Source organism: Oncorhynchus kisutch, unplaced genomic scaffold, assembly GCF_002021735.2.
Source record: "Oncorhynchus kisutch isolate 150728-3 unplaced genomic scaffold, Okis_V2 scaffold1917, whole genome shotgun sequence".
In the NCBI taxonomy this organism is placed as follows: domain Eukaryota; kingdom Metazoa; phylum Chordata; class Actinopteri; order Salmoniformes; family Salmonidae; genus Oncorhynchus; species Oncorhynchus kisutch.
This window is the reverse complement of record NW_022263862.1, coordinates 19,529-40,853: the sequence shown is the minus strand read 5'-3', so window position 1 is coordinate 40,853 and position 21,325 is coordinate 19,529. Positions and strand designations below refer to the sequence as shown.

Sequence of the window (21,325 nt, the reverse complement as noted above, 5' to 3'; positions counted from 1 at the left end):
TCCCATTACGTTATAATTATTTCCCTATTTAACCTCTGGTCCCATGATGTTTTGTGCGTGATTGTTCCTTGTTGAGTGTTAGTCTTCTGTGTCATTGTGTGTTTTTCCCTGCGTGGAATTTATGATTGTTTATTTTTCGAGTAAACTACGTTATTTTACTCAGTTCTGTGTCCTGCGCCTGACTCCGTGCTCACCTCTGCACACGGACACTTGACAGAATCACGCACCAAAAATATGGAATCAGCAGGTGCACCCAGTCCTCCTGTACCAGTAGAGGAACGCGTCCAGCAGCACGCGACTATGCTCCAACATCTTGGCACAGCCATGGATTGCGTGCTGCTCACCATGAAACGATGGGAGAGAGGGGGTTTTCCCACACCTCCATCAACTTCACCCCAACCAACACCACAACCCACACCACTGTCCACCCCTCCGTCACCTGGACTTCAGGACCCTGGCTGCCAGCGTGGGATGGAATGAGAGGGCCCTGATCAACCATTACCGGTGTAGTCTATGTGGGGGACAGTTCGTCGGGAGCTGGCCTGCAGGGACACCACCCTTACCCTCGACCAGCTGGATAACCTGTTGGCCACCACCGACGTCCGGATCAGGGTCCGTCCATTCCATCCCCCAGTACCCATCCGATCCTACACTGTACTTTTGGTAATACTTTGTGAGTAGGCAACAAATACAATCATCTTAAATTGACATGTTGAATTTCTTTGCCATAGTAAATTGTATATTGCGCAAATTTCCCTAATGCGGACAGTGTGTGTTACTACGTTACACAAGCTTGCATTTTCACCCTATAAATCTAAGTGGAATTACACAAAATGTTAACCTCAGATTGGTGATGTTAGTCTAAACGTTTATAGACATCACAATGACAAGATTGATTGTTTTAAACAGATCTGTCACGACTTCCACTGCTTTCGGCGGTCGACATCACCGATCTTCTAGCCATCGCCGATCCACCTTTAATTTTCCCACACACCTGTTTTCCCCACACACCTGGTTTACATTCCCTCATTACTAGACCGGGTCTGGCTCTCGACCCGGAAACCTGCCCCTCAGCCTGCCCTGCCGAAAGTTGGGTCCGCGGTTTGTTGGGGTCGTTTAATGTCCTGAGGAGACTGAACGAGGTGTGTTACAGGTTACAGCTCCCACCCATTACCGTATTAACCCTCAATCATGTGTGTCACTTCAGGCTGGTGGTGGCTGGTCCGCTCCAGGAGTCTGAGGTGCGGGAGGTTCCTCTGCCCCCTCTGGACATCGAGGATTCGAGGCATCGGGCGAGGGGCCTTCAGTAACTTGTGGAGTGGGAGGGGCACGGTCCATAGGAGGCATGCTGGGTTCTGGTGGAGGACGTGTGGACAATTCAATTCTGCGGGATTTCCCACCGTCTCCGTTCGGATCGCCTGCACCTCGCCCTCTGGGTGGTCCCCGAGGTCGGGTGTCGGTGCAGCTGCTGGAGCCCCACGTCAAGGGGGGGGGGGGGGGGGGGGGGGGGGGGGGGGGGGGGGGGGGTTACTGTCACGACTTCCCCGGAAGTCAGTTCCTCTCCTTGTTCAGGCATCGTTCGGCGGTAGACTTCCCGGTCTTTCTAGCAATCGCCGATCCACCTTTCATTTTCCATTTGTTTTGTCTTGTTTTCCCCACACACCTGGTTTACATTTCCTCATTGCTTGACGTGTATATAACCCTCTGTTCCCCCCATGTCTGTGTGTGGAATTGTTTGTTGTAAAGTGTATGTGCACTTCAGACTGGTTTGCGATGGGTTATTTCAACCCATATTTTGTTGTTCTGGGTGCTGTTTGGTTTTCCCTCCTCATTAAAACTGCTCCGGTTTTAACCCAGTTTCTGCTCCTCCTACACCTGACTTCCCTGCAGCCCATTACGCACCTCCTAAAAGATCAATATCTTAGGTCTTGTACCATTGATTTTTCCAAGCGCTGGGATGCGCAGAACTTAGAACGTGGAGTTAATGAAATGCCCAGGAAATGGCACAGAAAATGTGGGGCGGCCTCTCCATAAAAGTCAATGGCCACACACCAATACATGGATTTGACAGTCAAATTATTACTTAAATAGCAGTCAACTGTTGTCACTGTTGTTATTCTATAGAGGGTCGTGATTCGTTTAGGTTAACTAACAAAAAAGTGGTCTGGTTTTTCATCTTGTAGTTAAACTTGTTTTATACACAGTCTCAATGTCATTCCGCTTGGAGGGGTCACTCAGGTAGTCCACAAAGTCGTTATAGGTACGGATGAATTTGGCCTCGTCCTATGACAAAGAAAAGAGCATCTTAGTGAACAGAACACATTTCCCCTCAGGGACGCTCTCTTTCCCTTGAAAGAGAATGAGTAGTGAGTTACCATGTGGTTGGCCTGAACAAGGCCCAGGAGGACCTTTCCCGCCACAAACAGATGGTTCCTGCTCAGGGTGGAACCAAGCAGGGTCTAGGGAAGAGGGAAGAGTTAGGATGAGACATCTTCCTCTTGTAGAACAAGAAGTCACAGAGACAAAAATAACAGTGGGTCCACTCACAGTGAAGGCCTGGCGCAGGGAGACGAGCCTCAGGACGATGTCCTCCACTCTCTTGGTGGTAAGGAAGAGGCTGTGAAAGGGAGGGAATGAAGCATGTCAACCATTAGAGTCAATTGGGGATAACAGCATTATGACCACTATCCTTCAGCATTTGACAAGCTCAGACTACACAGACATTTAGAGGAACTCACTTTAGCAGAGGAACCTCCCTCTCCTCAGGCAGCAGGTCCTCCTCCCAGCCCTACGACAACAAAACAAGCATTCAAAATCAGTGACCAGTGCAATGACATAACAAACAATCGGTCAATGGAAGGATCTTAATGCTCCTAGTCAATAGTATGTGTGTGTAACGTCTGACCTCATAGTAGTTGTGGCCCTCAGGCTCTGGGTCAGTGAACTGCTGAGTGGTGGGAGTAGAGAAGGAGGCAGCCTCCGACCACGCTGAAGAGGAGAGAAGCCCGTCCAGCCCCATGTGGAGAGTGGCGTACACCACTGAGACATCAGTCTGCTGCTCAAAACACACACACCTGTTTACCACACACACACACACACACGTTATTAGAAAACACACCAAATCGAATGCCAAAATGCCCAGTAATGTCTAGTCTATATACATAGGAAATCGTTTATTTACCTGGTAGCAGCCAAGCGTCACGTCCACAGACATCTCGTGGCGGAGGTGAGACGCATAGTGGGTCACCCTGCCAGCCACACGCTGACAAAGAGAGAATACATATTAAGGCCAAATGGAATAAGTGAAGAAAAGCCTAATCTAATACTATTACAGTAGTATTTATGTCTTACCTGGATCCAAGTGATGGACTGCACTTTGGTGGCACAGTAGGGGATTCCCTCTGGACTAAGCCTGGCTGTCTCCTTGGAGATGGCCCACACCAGTTGAGTCTCCAGGCCTCTCACCCTACTCACGTGGTGCATCCTCACCACCACCTGCTGTTGAGATAAACAACAAGACAACATCAACAAAACCACTTCGGCAATTGCTGTGACACATTTCCATCAAGATCAAATGACTGACAATATAGATTATGATTAGGTTGTTACAAAGACACATACCTGGGATCCCCCACGCATGTAGGTGATGATGGGGCTGATGAACTGGAAAGTTCTCCAAGCTTTAACCACCGGACCGGCATTGTTCTGCACATTACAATACATTCATGTTGGAAACAGTAAACATTGTAACAGTGATGTGACTGTGTGTGTGTGTGGGGGGGGGGGGGGGGATCACAACAGGCCCACAGTACTGAACCTAATCGGAATCAACTGCCAAATGCCAGTGGCCTCCTAAAGCAGAAAGCAGACAAGATATGTGTTTCATGTTAAAGAGACACAACTTGAATATCTGGGATATTTTTCAAACATAAAACCCCAAACTTTCAGAAAATTGTACCAGACAGGACTGCCAAAAAGTGCTCTTCACTGACGAGTCGCGGTGTTGTCTCACCAGGGGTGATGGTCGGATTTACATTTATCGTTGAAGGAATGAGCATTACACCGAGGCCTGTACTCTGGAGCGAGATCGATTTGGAGGTGGAGGGTCCGTCATGGTCTGGCGCAGTGTGTCACAGCATCATCAGACTAAGCTTGTTGTCATTGCAGGCAGTCTCAACGCTGTGTATTACAGGGAAGACATCCTCCTCCCTCATGTGGTACCCTGCCTGCAGGCTCATCCTGACATGACCCTCCAGCATGACAATGACACCTGCCATACTGCTCGTTCTGTGCATGATTTCCTGCAAGACAGGGATATCAGTGTTCTGCCATGGTCAGTGAAGAGCCCGGATCTCAATCCCATTGAGCACATCTGGGACCTGTTGTATTGGAGGGTGAGAGCTAGGGCCATTCCCCACAGAAATGTCTGAGTACTTGCAGGTGCCTTGGTGGAAGAGTGGGGTATTTGTCTGTGAGTATAACAGAACTGATATTGCAGGCGAAACCCTGAGGAAAATCAAAACAGGAAGTGGCTTCTATTTTGAAAACTCCATGTTCCATAGCCTCCCTTTGCACCATTTAAAGGGATATCAAGCAGATTCCTTTTCCTATCGCTTCCTCAGGGTGTCAAGTCTTCAGACATAGTTTCAGGCTTTTATTTTGAAAAATGAGCCAGAAAGATAACATTGCGGCAAGTGGTCACATGAGTTTTGCTTGCGCAACAGAGTTTGGACAGCTATTGCTTTTCCCTCTCCTACTGTGAAAGACATTTGCGGTTGATATATTATCGATTATATATATTTTTTAAAACCTGAGGATTGATTATAAAAAACGTTTGACATGTTTCTGTGGACATTATGGAAACTATTTGGAATTTGTCCACGTTGTCGTGACCGCTCTTTCCTGTGAATTTCTGAACATAACGCGCCAAACAAACAGAGTTATTTTGGATATAAAAATAACCGAGCTACTTGATGCTAAGTGTACTTAATGTTTTGTCGAGCGATCGATAAACTTACACAAACGCTTGGATTGCTTTCGCTGTAAAGTATAATGTCCTGACCTTAGTATTCTTTGTTTTCTTTATTATTTTGGTTAGGTCAGGGTGTGACATGGGTGATATGTGTGTTTTACTTATTCTAGGGTGTTTGTAGATTCCGAGATCAGACGAGATCAGGCGTACTCAGGCCGGTGTGGTCGTAAGCGAGAAATTATCTCTTGGTGCACTATATAAAGTCAAAGTGAGTCTGATTAACAGCTGTTGCATTTTCACCATTTTCACATCTTTGTGTCACTCAAAAAGTGGAAGAAATTGCATATACTGTAGACATAATTTGTAGCACAGATTGTTGGATGACATACAAACTAACCTTGCTTACTTATTTCAAAGCAAGGGCACATGTTTCAGCCTTGTGGGAAAAAACGGACAAAGAGTTGAAATTCCACAAGGCAGTGACAAAAAGTAAACAGCACCTGGTATTACCAGGTGGTCTCCCAACCAAGTACTAACCAGGCCCGACCCTGCTTGGCTTCCGAGATCAGGCGTACTCAGGCCGGTGTGGTCATAAGCGAGAAACTCTCTATTGGTGCACTATATAAAGTCAAAGTGAGTCTGATTAACAGCTGTTGCATTTTCACCATTTAGATAAGCATCTTTGTGTCACTCAAAAAGTGGAAGAAATTGCATATACTGTAGCCATAATTTGTAGCACAGATTGTTGGATGAAATACAAACTAACCTTGCTTACTTATTTCAAAGCGAGGGCACATATTTCAGCCTTGTGGGAAAAAACGGACAAAGAGTTGACAAAAAGCTTACAGCACCTGGTATTCCCAGGCGGTCTCCCATCCAAGTACTAACCAGGCACGACCCTGCTTAGCTTCCGAGATCAGACGAGATCAGGCGTACTCAGACCGGTGTGGTCGTAAGCGAGAAATTATCCCTTGGTGCACTATATAAAGTCAAAGTGAGTCTGATTAACAGCTGTTGCATTTTCACCATTTAGAAAAGCATCTTTGTGTCACTCAAAAAGTGGAAGAAATTGCATATACTGTAGCCATAATTTGTAGCACAGATTGTTGGATGAAATACAAACTAACCTTGCTTACTTATTTCAAAGCAAGGGCACATATGGGAAAAAACGGACAAAGAGTTGAAATTCCACAAGGCAGTGACAAAAAGCTTACAGCACCTGGTATTCCCAGGCGGTCTCCCATCCAAGTACTAACCAGGCCCGACCCTGCTTAGCTTCCGAGATCAGACGAGATCAGGTGTACTCAGGCCGGTGTGGTCGTAAGCGATAATCTCTCTATTGGTGCACTATATAAAGTCAAAGTGAGGCTGATTAACAGCTGTTGCATTTTCACCATTTAGAAAAGCATCTTTGTGTCATTCAAAAAGTGGAAGAAATTGCAGCACAGATTGTTGGATGAACCCTTGTGGTGGGCCGGGTGCCTGCAGGCTGACTTCGGTCGTCAGTTGAATGGTGATAAGCGGGCGGGTGTTAAAATCATATATAATTTCAAATTCCTTATATAAAAAAAACAGACGGCACCATTTTCGTGTTTTTGTTGTTGTTGTTGATATGATTACAGATAGCCAGTGCCACAGCAACTCTCAGACATAATTTGCAAAGGAAGAATCTGTGTTTAGTGAGTCTGCCAGATTAAAGGCAGTAGGGTTGACCAAGGACGTTCTCTTGATAAGTGCGTGAATTGGAACATTTTTCTGTCCTGCTAAACATTCAACATGTAACGAGTACTTTTGGGTGTCAGGGGAAATGTGTGGAGTAAAAAGTACAATATAATCTTTGGGAATGTAGTTCAGTGAAAGTTGTCAAACATATAAATAGTAAAGTAAAGATACCCCCAAAAAACTACTTTAGTAGTACTTTCAAATATTTTTACTTTAGTACTTTACACCACTGGCTAATGGCCGACATCGGCAACTCTCGTTGGGTTAATGAGGCAACTAGTCACACCTGTGAAAGGTCCTTTAAAAGGAGAGGTGGAAGAAGTAGTCCATAACTCACAGACAACAGAGACACCCAGTGAATCCCTTGGAAGAGTGCAGAAGGTGAGATTGTGTCATTATTTAATAGACTATCTGCATCTCAAATGGCAACTTAATTTTATGTGACCCTGGTCAAATGTAGTGCACTATATAGGGTGCCATTTTGTGGAGTGACCCCCTGAATTTAAGAGCATAGACTAATAGTTACCTTTGCAGTAAAGAGGTAATCTATGACTCGCTCTAGGATGCTTCCCCTTCCCTATCTAGTGCACTGTGGGCCTTTGTCAAAGCTGGTTCACTACAACAGGAATGAGGAGCCATTTGGGAAGGATAGATTTTCCTGTGTGCCAGGCTCTTCAACCACATACAATAGATTAGATGATACCTGAATTTTGTCGGAAGAATCGTAGCGCCGTGTTGCCAATACTCGGTTCTTGAGGTCCTCAGGACTGGGTTTAGCAATTGTTGCTTAAGTTTTGTACTTAACACAGGGTTTCCTTAACCTCTCCTCTAGTACCCACAGCCATTCCAAATGTTTTAAAATGCTCAGCTAATCTCACTCTCGTTCTCTCTCAGGAGACTATCACCATGGCGACATTAACCATCATTCTGCTTTTCAGCATGGCTTTTGCTCTGGGAGGTAAGAGTGATTTACCTCACACTTACTCACCAACATTTTAATAAACATTAGTGGGTGTTGATCTGTCCTCCACAAACACACGTACGTATTAATGTTTTGTTTCATAACCAGTTGTCCCATGGACACCCTCGGAGGCCAGCCATTAGTGACATTTGAGAGAAGATCGTCTTGCTCAAGGGCACAGACAGATATTTCAACTTGTCATCTCAGGGATAAAAACTAGCAACCATTCCGTTACTGGCCCAACTCTAACTGCTAGGCTACCTGCCACTCCTCGAGTTCCAGAGATGTATATTTGTGTCTAGATGCTGGCCTGAATGGTTTGATCATTCAACTGGATGTATGATTGGATTGTTTACCAACTATCAGGAAAGAACACTGATACCCCCACTTTCAGTCTTAGTTTCATCAACTGTTATAAAAGACAGAATCTGAATTGACTGCACAGGGCTTTTAAACAAGTAGGAGAATTTCAATATTTAGCTAGCAAGTACCTAGGTTACATCTGAAATGGAACCCTATTCCGTATAAACTACTTCTGACCAGGTGGAGTAGGTTCCAATATGGGACGCAACCCAAGATTCTGGGCTCTTGGATGTCCAGTCATGTATATTCTGTCCATATATTGTCCTGAGATGTTATGTCCACATTACAATCCATGTTACCTGTGTCCAGATGCTACGATACAACCCAAGACCCCCTGTGAGCGTGCTAGAGATGCTGCGATAAATGGCCCAATTGGAGCTTACATCCCAACGTGTGACGCCGCTGGACAATACACCCCTAAGCAATGTTCGGGCTCTACAGGTTAACACTGTGGCACATACACACACAAAATGCTCCAATTCAGTTGAGTGTGACAATTCGATGTGATGGGGTAATATGTGTATTGTTTATGCAACATGTCTATTTCTGGTAGGTTACTGTTGGTGTGTGACCAGTACTGGACAGAAGATTCTGGGCACTGAGACTCCTCCAGGCACTGCTCCAATCAAATGTCCATGCAGGTACACACTCATTCACTACATGTTTGATCTTTACAGTTGGTTCTGAATGTTAATATTTGTGTTTGTCTCATTGTAGTGGTCCTCGCAGATGAAAGATGTTGGAATGAAGACGTTGAGAAGACTTTGCAAATACTTTGACAGTTGTCTTTACTGTACTGAGGGAGATGCCTCTCGCCATACACATAATGAAGAAATGTATTTACTTTGTTGGTTTTACATGTTGAACAATGTATCTGAACTGTCCATTTCTGTGAACTGGAGGAAGGGATTTTACTGTATTACCTCCAGACGGGTGTTCATAAAGGCAGTCAAATGGTAATTAGGCTCTCCAAGCTATGATGCTGCTGATGGTCATTAGTAGCCTACTACACTTGCTAACTGCCTGGTACTCAGCTCTTTATTGCCCTGTAATCACTATCAATGTAATTGCAAATAAACTATTGATCACAAATGTGCTTAGCCGAGGATATTGCGGGTGTAGTGAAATGCTTGTGCTTCTAGCTCCGACAGCGCAGTAATATTGAACAAATCCACAACGTGTGTACACACACTCAGTACGCATGAATTAACTATATACATATTGAAGACCGCCGTCAGAACAGACTAGGATACAGAATATACACTCGTGGCCAAAATATTTGATGGACCCAAATATTAATTTAGATCAAGTTTGCTGCAGTGTCTTCAGATAATTTTGTCAGATGTCACTACGGAATTCTGAAGTATAATTACAAGCATTTCATAAGTGTCAAAGGCTTTCATTGACACTTACATCAAGTTGATGTAAAGGGTCTATTTGCAGTGTTGACCTGTTTTCAAGACCTCTGAAATCTGCCCTGACATGCTGTCCATTAACTTCTGGGCCACATCCTGACTGATGGCAGGCCATTCTTGCCTTACCAATGCTTGGAGTTTGTCAGAATTTGTGGGGTTTTTGTTTGTCCACCTGCCTCTTGAGGATTGACCACAAGTTCTCAATGGGATTAAGGTCTGGGGAGTGTCCTGGCCATGGACCCAAAATATCAGTGTTTTGTTCCCCGAGCCACTTAGTTATCACTTATGCCTTATGGCAAGGTGCTCCATCATGCTGGTAAAAGCATTTGTCACAACTGTTCCTGGATGGTTGGGAGAAGTTGGTCTCTGAGGATGTGTTTGTACCATTCTTTATTCATGGCTGTGTTAAGCAAAATTGCGAGTGAGCCCACTACCATGGCTGAGAAGCAACCCCACACATGAATTGTCTCAGAATGCTTTACTGTTGGCATGACACAGGACGGATGGTAGTGCTCACCTTGTCTTCTCCGCACAAGCTCTATTCCGGATGCCCCAAACAATCGGAAAGGGGATTCATCAGAGATAATGACTTTTCAGCAGTCTAATCCCTGTACCTTTTGCAGAATATCAGTCTATCCCTGATTGTCCTGAAGAAAAGTGGCTTCTTTGCTGCCCTTCTGACACCAGGCCATCAAAGTCTTTGCTGCACTGTGTGTGCAGATGCACTCCCACCTGCCTGCTGCCATTCCTGAGCAAGCTTTGTACTGGTGGTGCCCCGATCTCGCAGCTGAATCAACTTTAGGAGACGGTCCTGGTGCTTGCTGGACTTTGCAATTCAACTGATCACTCTTCATAACATTCTGGGAGTATATGCAAATTGCCATCATACAAACTGAGGCATGAGACTTGGTGAAAATTAATATTTGTGTAATTCTCAACTTTTAGCGAAAACTGTACATATGAGATGAGTAAATGAAAAAAAAGTGACTGGTTTTCAATTCTGGTGGCCAATGATTCCTATAATATGCCTGTAGGCAGCAGCCTCCATGCTCGTGATGGCTGTTCAACAGTCTGATGGCCTTGAGTGAGAGAAGCTGTTTTCAGTCTCTCTGTCCCAGCTTTGATGCTCCTGTACTGACCATTGCCTTTTGGATGATAGCGGGGTGAACAGGCAGTGGCTCGGGTGGTTGTCCTTGATCTTTTTTGCCTTCCTGTGACATTGGGTGCTGTAGGTGTCCTGGAGGGAGGTAGTTTGCCCTCGGTAATGCGTTGGACAGACCGCACCACCGTCTGGAGAGTTGTTGCGGGAGGCGTAGTTGCCGTACCAGGCGGTGATACAGCCCGACATGATGCTATCAACCCCCACCCGGGGGTGGCCCGCCTGGTGCGGCAACTACGCCGCCCGTGTAAGCACCGTGCTGGGTTCAGAGCCTCAAGCTTAATGATGAGCTTGGAGGGTACTATGGTGTTGAATGTTGAGCTAGAGTCAATAAACAGCATTCTTACATTCAGTTGCAACTCCTTTAAAAGTTGTGGCACACCTTTCGTGCTACCGCAGAATTCTGTGGCACGTCATTTAATTCTCAGCCATTTTTTCTGTTACCGCTAGTTTGACCACCAGAATTTGATAGAATTCCGTATTGGCATTACCAGAGAATTCTTTATTTTTTTGTAACAACATAGTATTTGGGATTGATTTGAAGAAATTTCCCTTTAATAATTTGATTAATATTATGGTCTTTCTATTCAGAGTTTCCGTTAGGATGGAATGGAAAATATGGCGCTGTACAACGTGACGGTCGGGAGTAGGCTACAGGATTGGATGATTCTAAATTGTTTGCCTTAGTTAGACAACTTTGATCCAATATTTCTGTAAATCAGTGATAAGTATTTCCAAAGTAAATTATCAGAACATTAACCATGTGTGTTCACTTCTTCTGTAGTTTCGACCCAGTGATTCGTCTGACAAACAAAGAACTTTGCGTCCTGCAGGCCCAGGCATGGAGTATGGCTGGCAAGCCATTCAATAAAGTCATCTTCACAGCACGAATCAACCGTGGCCCTTGTTTCTTTGACATCTGTTGGGAAAAATTACTGATTTACAGTTCATGAGGGTTGTTTAATCACACATATGAAGTTTGAAAAAGATCTGACCTTTTTAACCCTTCGAAACAGCACCTATGACACCATTTTAAGGCACTTCCGGTTGGCACAGGAAGCTAAACGTGAACACATATCCTCATTGGGGTAGGCTCTTACGGAATCATGAGTTTTAAGTCTTTATGTTTAGAATTGACTGATCTACACAGGGTTGAATGCAGTCATTTTCACATTTGCAGGTTATGTCCATCAAAATAACTTTTGGGTTAATTTAACCACGTCCGGCTTCCATCCTTGCTGTGTGTGTGTGTGTGTGTGTGTGTGTGTGTGTGTAAGTGTGTGTGTGTGTGTGTGTGTGTGTGAGAGCTATAAAATACAGCGCGCCCTCACGGAATCACGAAATACAGACATTAAACCGAAATTCAACAATATTCAAAAATGCTTTGAACTAAGGAGGAAATCAACTCAATCCCTTCAACTTGTTAGAAAATCTATTCATTTGCCCAAGTGAAACATAAGACATGAACAAAATGCATCAGTGATTGGTATTTCCATGCAACTTTCAGAAACTGCACAGGACTGCCCAGTTTCCGTGCGCATGCGTGCGAAGCTCGCGCATGTCTACACTTTGTGTAGCCGTTAGAGATGAGGCTAATGATAACCTTCTTGTGGTAGAGAAGGAAAGGCTTCCCACAAAAAACTTCTCAATCAAATGTTAACTGCAAAGTAGCCTATGCCAGCCTGGCAGAATTATATCATGATTATTTGCATCAATCCAGTGGCCTTTTGTTTTGCAAACTCTGCAATCACATGAGCGCTACAGCAACACCGCTTAACCAAACAAAGGTCTCTTCCTGGCGCACACTTGCCTAAAAGAGGGTAACTACACCCCAAAATCGACATGTCTTCCGTTTTTCCCAGACCTCAAAAGTGGTTTCCTGCTAGGGGTTTTAAATTTTGTCGTGGACATAGAACATCTAATCGTGTTATATTTCTATTAAAAAGTGTACTTTTGAGAGCGAAAACCTGCAGAAGCAGGGACAAACGGTTAACGGGGAATAGGGGAAGTACTTTAATTATTATTATTTGATTTGATCAGGGCAGGGCAGGGAAGCACTAACAAACTGCATTTAGTCCAATAAAAAGACACAACGTTATTAGGGTGATAAATAAAAGGGAGTTGATCCACGCATGACACAAGAGAACCCTTGTGTTGGATTGCGCGGACTAGCTTTTCACCTGTCTACCGGAAGTTGATGCTATTGCTATGCAACCTCTTGCTAGCTATCTAGCATAACAAATTACTGGTTAGACATTATACGACTTCAGGTGTGTTCTTAATTTCAATCAGGAGTTCCAGAATGCGCTCATGAATTCAGAGCGTTGTCAGATTGTCTGTTTGTAAATTCAGAGGAGAGTAGGCAGCTAGAGCGAATTTACGAAAGCACCCGAATGTCCATTGAGAACGCACAATGACTATACCATTTAGCTAAGCTCAGAATGACGGGAATAATCACGTCAAACATTGGGTAGTTAGTTAGATAGCCTATAGTTATTATACTGTCAAGTTTGATCTATAAGTAGCCAACTAACATTAGGTATCTAGCTAACAACATACCGGTACATACTGCTGTACTGATACGCTATGTGGTTCGTAAGACCAGTGTAGCTAACAAATTGTCAGCCAATATAGCGTGTAAGTTAACTTATTTAAAAAGTAATTACTTTATTACATTGCTCAACATTTTCTTAATATTTGTCATAATTAGTTAAAGCAATGAATTTATATCCGCTCTCGTTGCATATCGACTGCATATTTTCCGCCATTTTCAACAAATCTGGAAACGATGTGAAGCCACGCCCATTTCCTGAAGAATTGCATTATTGGCCCTAAAGTACCGAAATAGTGTCCTCTTCGTGTATTCTCATATTTTGGCGAATTTAGTACGATATCCTGGAACATTTGGCATACTAAATATATCCATAGTATTTTTTTATTTCTATTTTATTTCACCTTCATTTAACCAGTTAGGCTAGTTGAGAACAAGCTCTCATTTACAACTGCAACCTGACCAAGATAAAGCAAAGCAGTTCGACACATACAACAACAGAGTTACAGATGGAATAAACAAACATACAGTCAATAATACAGTAGAAAAAGTCTATATACAGTGTGTGCAAATAAGGAAAGGATAAGGGAGGTAAGGCAATAAATAGGCCATGGTGGCGAAGTAATTACAACATAGCAATTAAACACTGGAATGGTAGATGTGCAGAAGATGAATGTGCAAGTAGAGATACTGGGGTGCAAAGGAGCAAGATAAATAAATAAATACTGCAAGGGGATGAGGTAGTTGGATGGGCTATTTAAAGGTGGGCTATGTACAGGTGCAGTGATCTGTGAGCTGCTCTGACAGCTGGTGCTTAAAGCTTAGTGAGGGAGATCTGAGTCTCCAGCTTCAGTGATTTTTGCAGTTCGTTCCAGTCATTGGCAGCAGAGAACTGGAAGTAAAGGCGGCCAAAGGAAAAATTGGCTTTGGGGGTGACCAGTGAGATATACCTGTTGGAGCGCGTGCTATGAGTGGGTGCTGCTATGGTGACCAGTGAGCTGAGATAAGGCGGGGCTTTACCTAGCAGAGACTTGTAGATGACCTGGAGCCAGTGGGTTTGGCGACGAGTATGAAGCGAGGGCCAGCCAACAAGAGCGTATAGGTTGCAGTGGTGGGTAGTAAATGGGGCTTTTGGATTGGAGATGCTTAATGTGAGTCTGGAAGGAGAGTTTACAGTCTAACCAGAAACCTAGGTATTTGTAGTCCACATATTCTATGTCAGAACCGTCCAGAGTAGTGATGCTGGACGGGCAGACAGGTGCGGGCAGCGATCGGTGGAAGAGCATGCATTTAGTTTTACTTGCATTTAAGAGCAGTTGGAGGCCACGGAAGGAGAGTTGTATGGCATTGAAGCTCATCTGGAGGTTAGTTAACACAGTGTCCAAAGAAGGGCCAGAGGTATACAGGTATTCTATGATATATTTATACAGGTATACTATGACCAATAAGCATACTAAATACTCAATTCATGTCACAAACAGTACAGTTAGTGCGAGTATTCGAACACAGCTAAGGCCAAATCAGGAAGTGCAGTCACCTTTTAATCCTGAATGACAATTGTCTTGCCTCATAGAGATAGATAAATCTTCTTAGGGCTGATCGATATGTGTCCAAAGAAGGGCCAGAGGTATACAGGTATTCTATGATATATTTATACAGGTATACTATGACCAATAAGCATACTAAATACTCAATTCATGTCACAAACAGTACAGTTAGTGCGAGTATTCGAACACAGCTAAGGCCAAATCAGGAAGTGCAGTCACCTTTTAATCCTGAATGACAATTGTCTTGCCTCATAGAGATAGATAAATCTTCTTAGGGCTGATCGATATGACAACAGCCAGTGAAAGTGCAGTGCGCCAAATTCAAAAGAACAGAAATCTCATAATTAAAATTCCCTCAGACATACATAAGTATTTCACACCATTTTAAAGATGCACTTCTTGTTAATCCCACCACAGTGCCCGATTTTAAATAGGCTTTACTGTGAAAGCACCACAAACGATTATGTTAGGTCAGAGCCAAGTCACAGAAAAACAGTCATTTTTCCAGCCAAAGAGAGGAGTCACAAAAATCAGAAATAGAGATCAAATTAATCACTAACCTTTGATGATCTTCATCAGAATGCACTCCCAGGAATCCGAGTTCCACAATAAATGTTTGTTTTGTTTGATAATGTCCATCATTTATGTCCAAATAGCTACTTTTGTTAGCAAGTTTTGTAAACAAATCCAATCTCACGAAGCGTGTCTACTAGGAGCAGACGAAATGTCAAAAAGTCCCGTTACAGTCCGTAGAAACATGTCAAACGATGTATAGAATCAATCTTTAGGATGTTGTTAAAATAAATCTTCAATAATGCTCCAACCGGAGAATTCCTTTGTCTGTAGAATTGCGATGGAACAGAGCTCGCCCTCATGTGAACGAGCGTCACGAGCTCAAGGCATTCTGCCAGACCTCTGACTCATTCCCCTCTCATTCGCCCTCACCTCACAGTAGAAGCATCAAACAAGGTTCTAAAGACTTTTGACATCTAGGAAGCGCAACATGACCAATATCCCACTGTGTCTTCAACTCAATCATCAAGTTTGCGGACGACACAACAGTGGTAGGCTTGATTACCAACAACGACTTGATTACCAACAACGACGAGACGGCCTACAGGGAGGAGGTGAGGGCCCTCGGAGTGTGGTGTCAGGAAAATAACCTCACACTCAACGTCAACAAAACTAAGGAGATGATTGTGGACTTCAGGAAACAGCAGAGGGAACACCCCCCTATCCACATTGATGGAACAGCAGTGGAGAGGGTAGTAAGTTTTAAGTTCCTCGGCGTACACATCACAGACAAACTGAATTGGTCCACCCACACAGACAGCATCGTGAAGAAGGCGCAGCAGCGCCTCTTCAACCTCAGGAGGCTGAAGAAATTCGGGCTTGTCACCAAAAGCACTCACAAACTTCTACAGATGCACAATCGAGAGCATCCTGTCGGGCTGTATCACCGCCTGGTACGGCAACTGCTCCGCCCACAACCGTAAGGCTCTCCAGAGGGTAGTGAGGTCTGCACAACGCATCACGGGGGGCAAACTGCCTGCCCTCCAGGACACCTACACCACCCGATGTCACAGGAAGGCCATAAAGATCATCAAGGACAACAACCACCCGAGCCACTGCCTGTTCACCCCGCTATCATCCAGAAGGCGAGGTCATTACAGGTGCATCAAAGCTGGGACCGAGAGACTGAAAAACAGCTTCTATCTCAAGGCCATCAGACTGTTAAACAGCCACCACTAACATTGAGTGGCTGCTGCCAACACACTGACTCAACTCCAGCCACTTTAATAATGGGAATTGATGGGAAATGATGTCAAATATATCACTAGCCACTTTAAACAATGCTACCTAATATAATGTTTACATACCCTACATTATTCATCTCATATGTATATGTATATACTGTACTCTATATCATCTACTGCATCTTTATGTAATACATGTATCACTAGCCACTTTAACTATGCCACTTTGTTTACATACTCATCTCATATGTATATACTGCACTCAATACCATCTACTGTATCTTGCCTATGCCGCTCTGTACCATCACTCATTCATATCTTTATGTACATATTCTTTATCCCTTTACACTTGTGTGTATAAGGTAGTAGTTATGGAATTGTTAGCTAGATTACTTGTTGGTTATTACTGCATTCTCGGAACTAGAAGCACAAGCATTTCGCTACACTCGCATTAACATCTGCTAACCATGTGTATGTGACAAATAAAATTTGATTTGATTTGATTTGAGGGAATGAGTTGAAAAACGACCAACCTCAGATTTCCCACTTCCTGGTTGGATTTTTTCTCAGGTTTTTGCCTGCCATATGTGTTCTGTTATACTCACAGACATCATTCAAACGGTTTTAGAAACTTCAGAGGGTTTTCTATCCAAATATACTAAAAATATGCATATCTTAGCTTCTGGGACTGAGTAGCAGGCAGTTTACTCTGGGCACCTCTGGACAAGAAGATAATAAGAAGCCATAAGAAGATAAAAGACTCATCTATGTATCTGTGCCAATATAGTGTCTGTGACAGCATGGGCAGCGCCATTGAGGCTATCTTCACATTAAAGTAGTAACATTTCTTCTTCACAATTGTCTGAGCCCTTCTGATGACCCGATTGGACATGACTTCAACAGGGTCACCAGTAGGGCTCAGCCAAATGAAGTTGGTAGTCCCACCCAGTTGACTACATTCAAATTGTGAAAGTGCATGCAAATACAGCATTTTGGCCATTAGAGGCCAATATCTTTCTCTCTGTCTGGGCTACAATTTTAGACGGTTGGGTAATTATGCTTTTCACCTGTGAAAGGCTGTTGTGCTGCTAATGAGGGAGTTCTATTAACCTGAGCCGAGGTGCACCGGTCCATGGCCCCTGACATGAATGGATAAAAGAGCGGCGGAGCACCCTTCTAAAATTGAACAGTAGCCTTACATTTAGGTTTTTGTCCTAACACTACACAGCTGATTCAGATTAACAAAGCTGGATGATTATTTGAATCAGCTTTGTAGGGCTCGGGGAATAAAAAGAGAATGTGCAGCCCTTTGGGCTTCAGGTGACTGAGTGTGGGAAGCCTTTGTCATAGGGTAAAAGTTGCATACCCCTGGGCTGTAGGCTGCACACTTTGGGTCAAATATCAGGTTCTGTAGCTGTGTATTTTATCAGAATAAATCTGTTCTACAATGATTATTTTCCTTAGCTCAGGGTAAGTAGTAGCAGGCCTAGGAGAGTCTTGTGCGACGCAAACATTTGAGTTGTGTTCTTCCTCCTTTTAATCATAATAATTTGTCAAATGCCTTACAGGTTGTTTTGCCTATTGATGGCAGCTGTGGGCATACAAGCACAACAGACACCTTCTATAAGTATGCATTTTGTACCTTGCAAATTTAAGCACTAAGCGTTTGACAAGATTTTTTTTAAATATTTTTTTAAACTAACCTTTCCTATTCCAGATGACCTCAACGCTGAATGCCTTGGTAACGTTATTCGTTTGAGTGTCGCTCCTCTTTTTGAAGATGTTGACGCTGTCTTCAGTGAGTTTGCCTCTTATGATTCTCTTTCTCTCCTTTCATAATTCATGGCTTGATATTGCTTGTCAACTATTGTGTTCACACCATCTCCATCCCTTCCAGATGACACACAAATCATAAACCTGACGCCTGGCCTTGCTACTCAGTGTGGATTCAGCTTTAAATTTGACCCCATGGGGAATGCCATGTTTTTTGCTTCTCTTCAAAACTGCTTTTCCCAAAACATGGTAACCTTAAGAACTGTAGTGTTTGCTTGTACTTCAAATGGAAAGTTTGCCTTTCAGTGTCACTGCATTTGCAACTCATTCTGTAGCAATTTTATTTACCTTTGACATGGAGTCATGCTGAGACCAGGCTCTTTTACAGATGAGCCCTGTCTACACAAAGATACAAGTCAATATTTGCATCACTAGATGGAAAAATGAAATAACTGAACCCATTCTTCAGTAAAAAGGTTCTCAATAAGCCTGAGTTGCCGAAGTCCGGTTCCAGAAACATTGACGCAGTTTTACTTAACTCTGTGGATATCAAAAGGATCTCCATTGTTAGCCACCCTTTGGTCTGGTATCTCTTACCTCTAAGTTAACGATGACGTAAGGTACAGCAGAAGTTTATGGAGGGCTTTCAGAGGGCCAGCCAACTTTCTGATACAGACTGCAGTGATGTGAACTATTGAGCTCTACTCCTGTAGTGTGGCTTCAATACAGTGGCAGCTGCATTCATATAGCCAATTTTGCCACAGTCTATAACTTGCATGAATGTCACCAGATGATATTTTCTTTGCTATATAATGAAGGCTTTTTTCCCTTCCCCCTTCATTTTAGGATGATAAGATGTTCAGCTTGGTCATGCAGTTCAGGCTGCCAGGAAACCACATGACTGAAGACCCTGTTTATAGAGTTGGCAAAACCTGTAGCTACACCCCCTGGACCTCCCGAGAGATTCTGTGCGACCGCAACTACATGGAGGCAAGTGAGCAGAGCATGCCCCAATGGACATGTTTATAGTCCCGCTTGTTGTACTGCCTGTATAAATGATCTGTCTAGAGCTACAACTGTCCCGTGTTTCATTTCTTCTGCGACACAACGTAGAGGTCTTGACTCTCTCAATTCCACTCGCGTCTTCAAAATGCACATAGGAGAACTTTAGCCTATTCTCAATGCATTTAAGGAGGCGAGTGGACAGATTGAGAACTGGCCCTTGATTTCCTATTGTATGGGAGGGAGAAAATGCATAGGGAATAATGGCCTTTCTTCTCTAGGTGTCTGTCAGAAGGACTCTTCCAGACATCCAAACCATCCCCAAACAGCCCACTGGGGGCCCGAAAGCAAGGAGCGGCAACTTCCGGAGGGGAGCTGAGGTTTATATATTTCAGTTTCTGTAATTTCACTACAAAATGACAGGATGGCGCTAAACAATGTGCGTTTGTTGACAATTTTGTTTAATTCATGTTTCCATTTCCTGAGACAGGCTGTTGCTTCAGGATACAAAATGACAGCAGTCGTCTTTAGTCCTAGCAAGAATGTCATGAATGTGGATGAGGTCCAAAGAAAGGGCTATGCAATAGCCAACACTCCCACACGGCTGGTGTTAAGAAGCCCTCATAATGCAGAGGAGACATACCTCCAGAATGTAAGCTGACCTCCATGAACTGGGTCATGTTCAGTAGAGCAAACATTTGGAAACGGTGGCCCTACCTGAACTCTGCAACATATTGTTAATACGGTGTGTCCTACTGAACACTGCCCTGGTGTGGTTGCCCCCTGAACAGGTAGCTGGGGTTCCGATGCGGGTGCTCTCAACCTCAACCTTCTTTGAGCAGAAGTGGCTGGTTACTCGAGTAGATGCCACGGCTGTTTGTCCAACACCAGGTTGAGTGTGAAATAATTTAAGAGCCTATAAGCCCAGTTCTTAATTGGCTCCAGACAAGACATTCATGTAGTGTTCAGTTGGGAAAATGTTTTGGTGAACTTTTTCCAAATAATGGCACAGTTTTCAGTTGCAAAATGTTCTGTTTTGATGTGCACTTGGCTTCTTGTGTCACTGCAGAGGCAGTGGCCTTTACTCCAGAAGTGATCACCTGGTACATGCCCAAGCACATAGACCCACTTTTCTCCTCTGATGCCTTCACCATGTTGGAGGTGTACATGGGAATTGACGCTAAGAGGCTGGACACTGAGGAAATGGCTGCCAGAAACTACTCGGTTTTAGTCACAGAGGCTCATATTATTGTTGAAATTCCGGTGGGGGCGGTTGGCGGCTACTTCAAGGTCAGCATTGGATGAGTAAAATGTTCCTGTTTAATTTCAAAGTCTTATTTGTAGAGCCCTTTATAGTATAGCAGTTGTCAGTGCTTTTCAGTAACCCTTTACCATCTCTCATGGGTAAACTCCTAGAAACGTTGTCTTGTGTAAAACGTTTCTTATTGAGCAATTGTTTGCTTAACCAGGCTAATATACAATGGTTTGCAAAATTGTGAGAATTTTGCATAAAATTACACTTAAACATACTCTACCTCTTGTCTTTGCAGTTTGTCCTTTAGCCGCTTGAAATTTCAGACCAAATATCCACACTAAAGTATGTTTACCTGACTTTTTAGGGAGGCGGTAGCTTTGCCACTGTCAACTGAATGCAAGCAACACTCGGCTGCTGTTTACATATTGCGCAAGTGTTTACTTTGCGTGTCAGTTGCTTTGTAAATGCACACCGCCAGAAATGCAAGTTGACAACCATACACCTACCAGCTTTCTAAAGTCTGGTAACCAATACTTTCCTTTGGATATTGTGTCTTAAATTACGAGCGGCAAAGACAAGTGGTAGAATAATTGTATTTAACATTCTGGCTTATAAGGAACATTTACCTGTTTTTGCACTCAAATTGTGTATTACAGCCTGACTGCATCACTCGTCTCCCTTACAGAGCCATATTCAGGATGACCAGTACTTTGTCACTTACACCATTGAGCCCATGCTTGAGTTGCTGTGGATCGAGGACGTCGCACACGAGAACACCAGCTATAAAGTCCTCTTCCCTATCACAACACCTCCGATGGCCAGGCCTCCACAAGTTCGCAACTGTGAGT

The 21,325-nt window shown here is 43.7% G+C and overlaps 1 protein-coding gene, 1 long non-coding RNA gene, 1 other non-coding gene and 1 pseudogene across 3 annotated transcripts; 2 read left to right on the top strand and 2 right to left on the bottom strand.

The window, feature by feature from the left end:
- Nucleotides 1–5,811: 5,811 nt before the first annotated feature.
- On the bottom strand, nucleotides 5,812–5,930 carry LOC116368419 (uncharacterized; annotated as a pseudogene).
- A 249-nt stretch (nucleotides 5,931–6,179) lies between these two features.
- LOC116368418 (5S ribosomal RNA) lies at nucleotides 6,180–6,298 on the bottom strand. The gene has a single exon (XR_004208512.1). It is a non-coding gene; the product is annotated as a 5S ribosomal RNA (ribosomal RNA).
- A 648-nt stretch (nucleotides 6,299–6,946) lies between these two features.
- LOC116368412 (nidogen-2-like) lies at nucleotides 6,947–9,126 on the top strand. Its single transcript, XM_031819173.1, has 5 exons — nucleotides 6,947–7,075; nucleotides 7,589–7,652; nucleotides 8,328–8,459; nucleotides 8,572–8,659; nucleotides 8,736–9,126. Exons 1-5 carry the CDS (start codon nucleotides 6,962–6,964, stop codon nucleotides 8,749–8,751), a joined length of 414 nt encoding a protein of 137 aa, XP_031675033.1. The 5' UTR covers nucleotides 6,947–6,961; the 3' UTR covers nucleotides 8,752–9,126.
- A 10,697-nt stretch (nucleotides 9,127–19,823) lies between these two features.
- Nucleotides 19,824–20,342, top strand: LOC116368417 (uncharacterized). The gene is made up of 3 exons (XR_004208511.1): nucleotides 19,824–19,874; nucleotides 20,014–20,113; nucleotides 20,292–20,342. It is a non-coding gene; the product is annotated as an uncharacterized LOC116368417 (long non-coding RNA).
- Nucleotides 20,343–21,325: the final 983 nt, after the last annotated feature.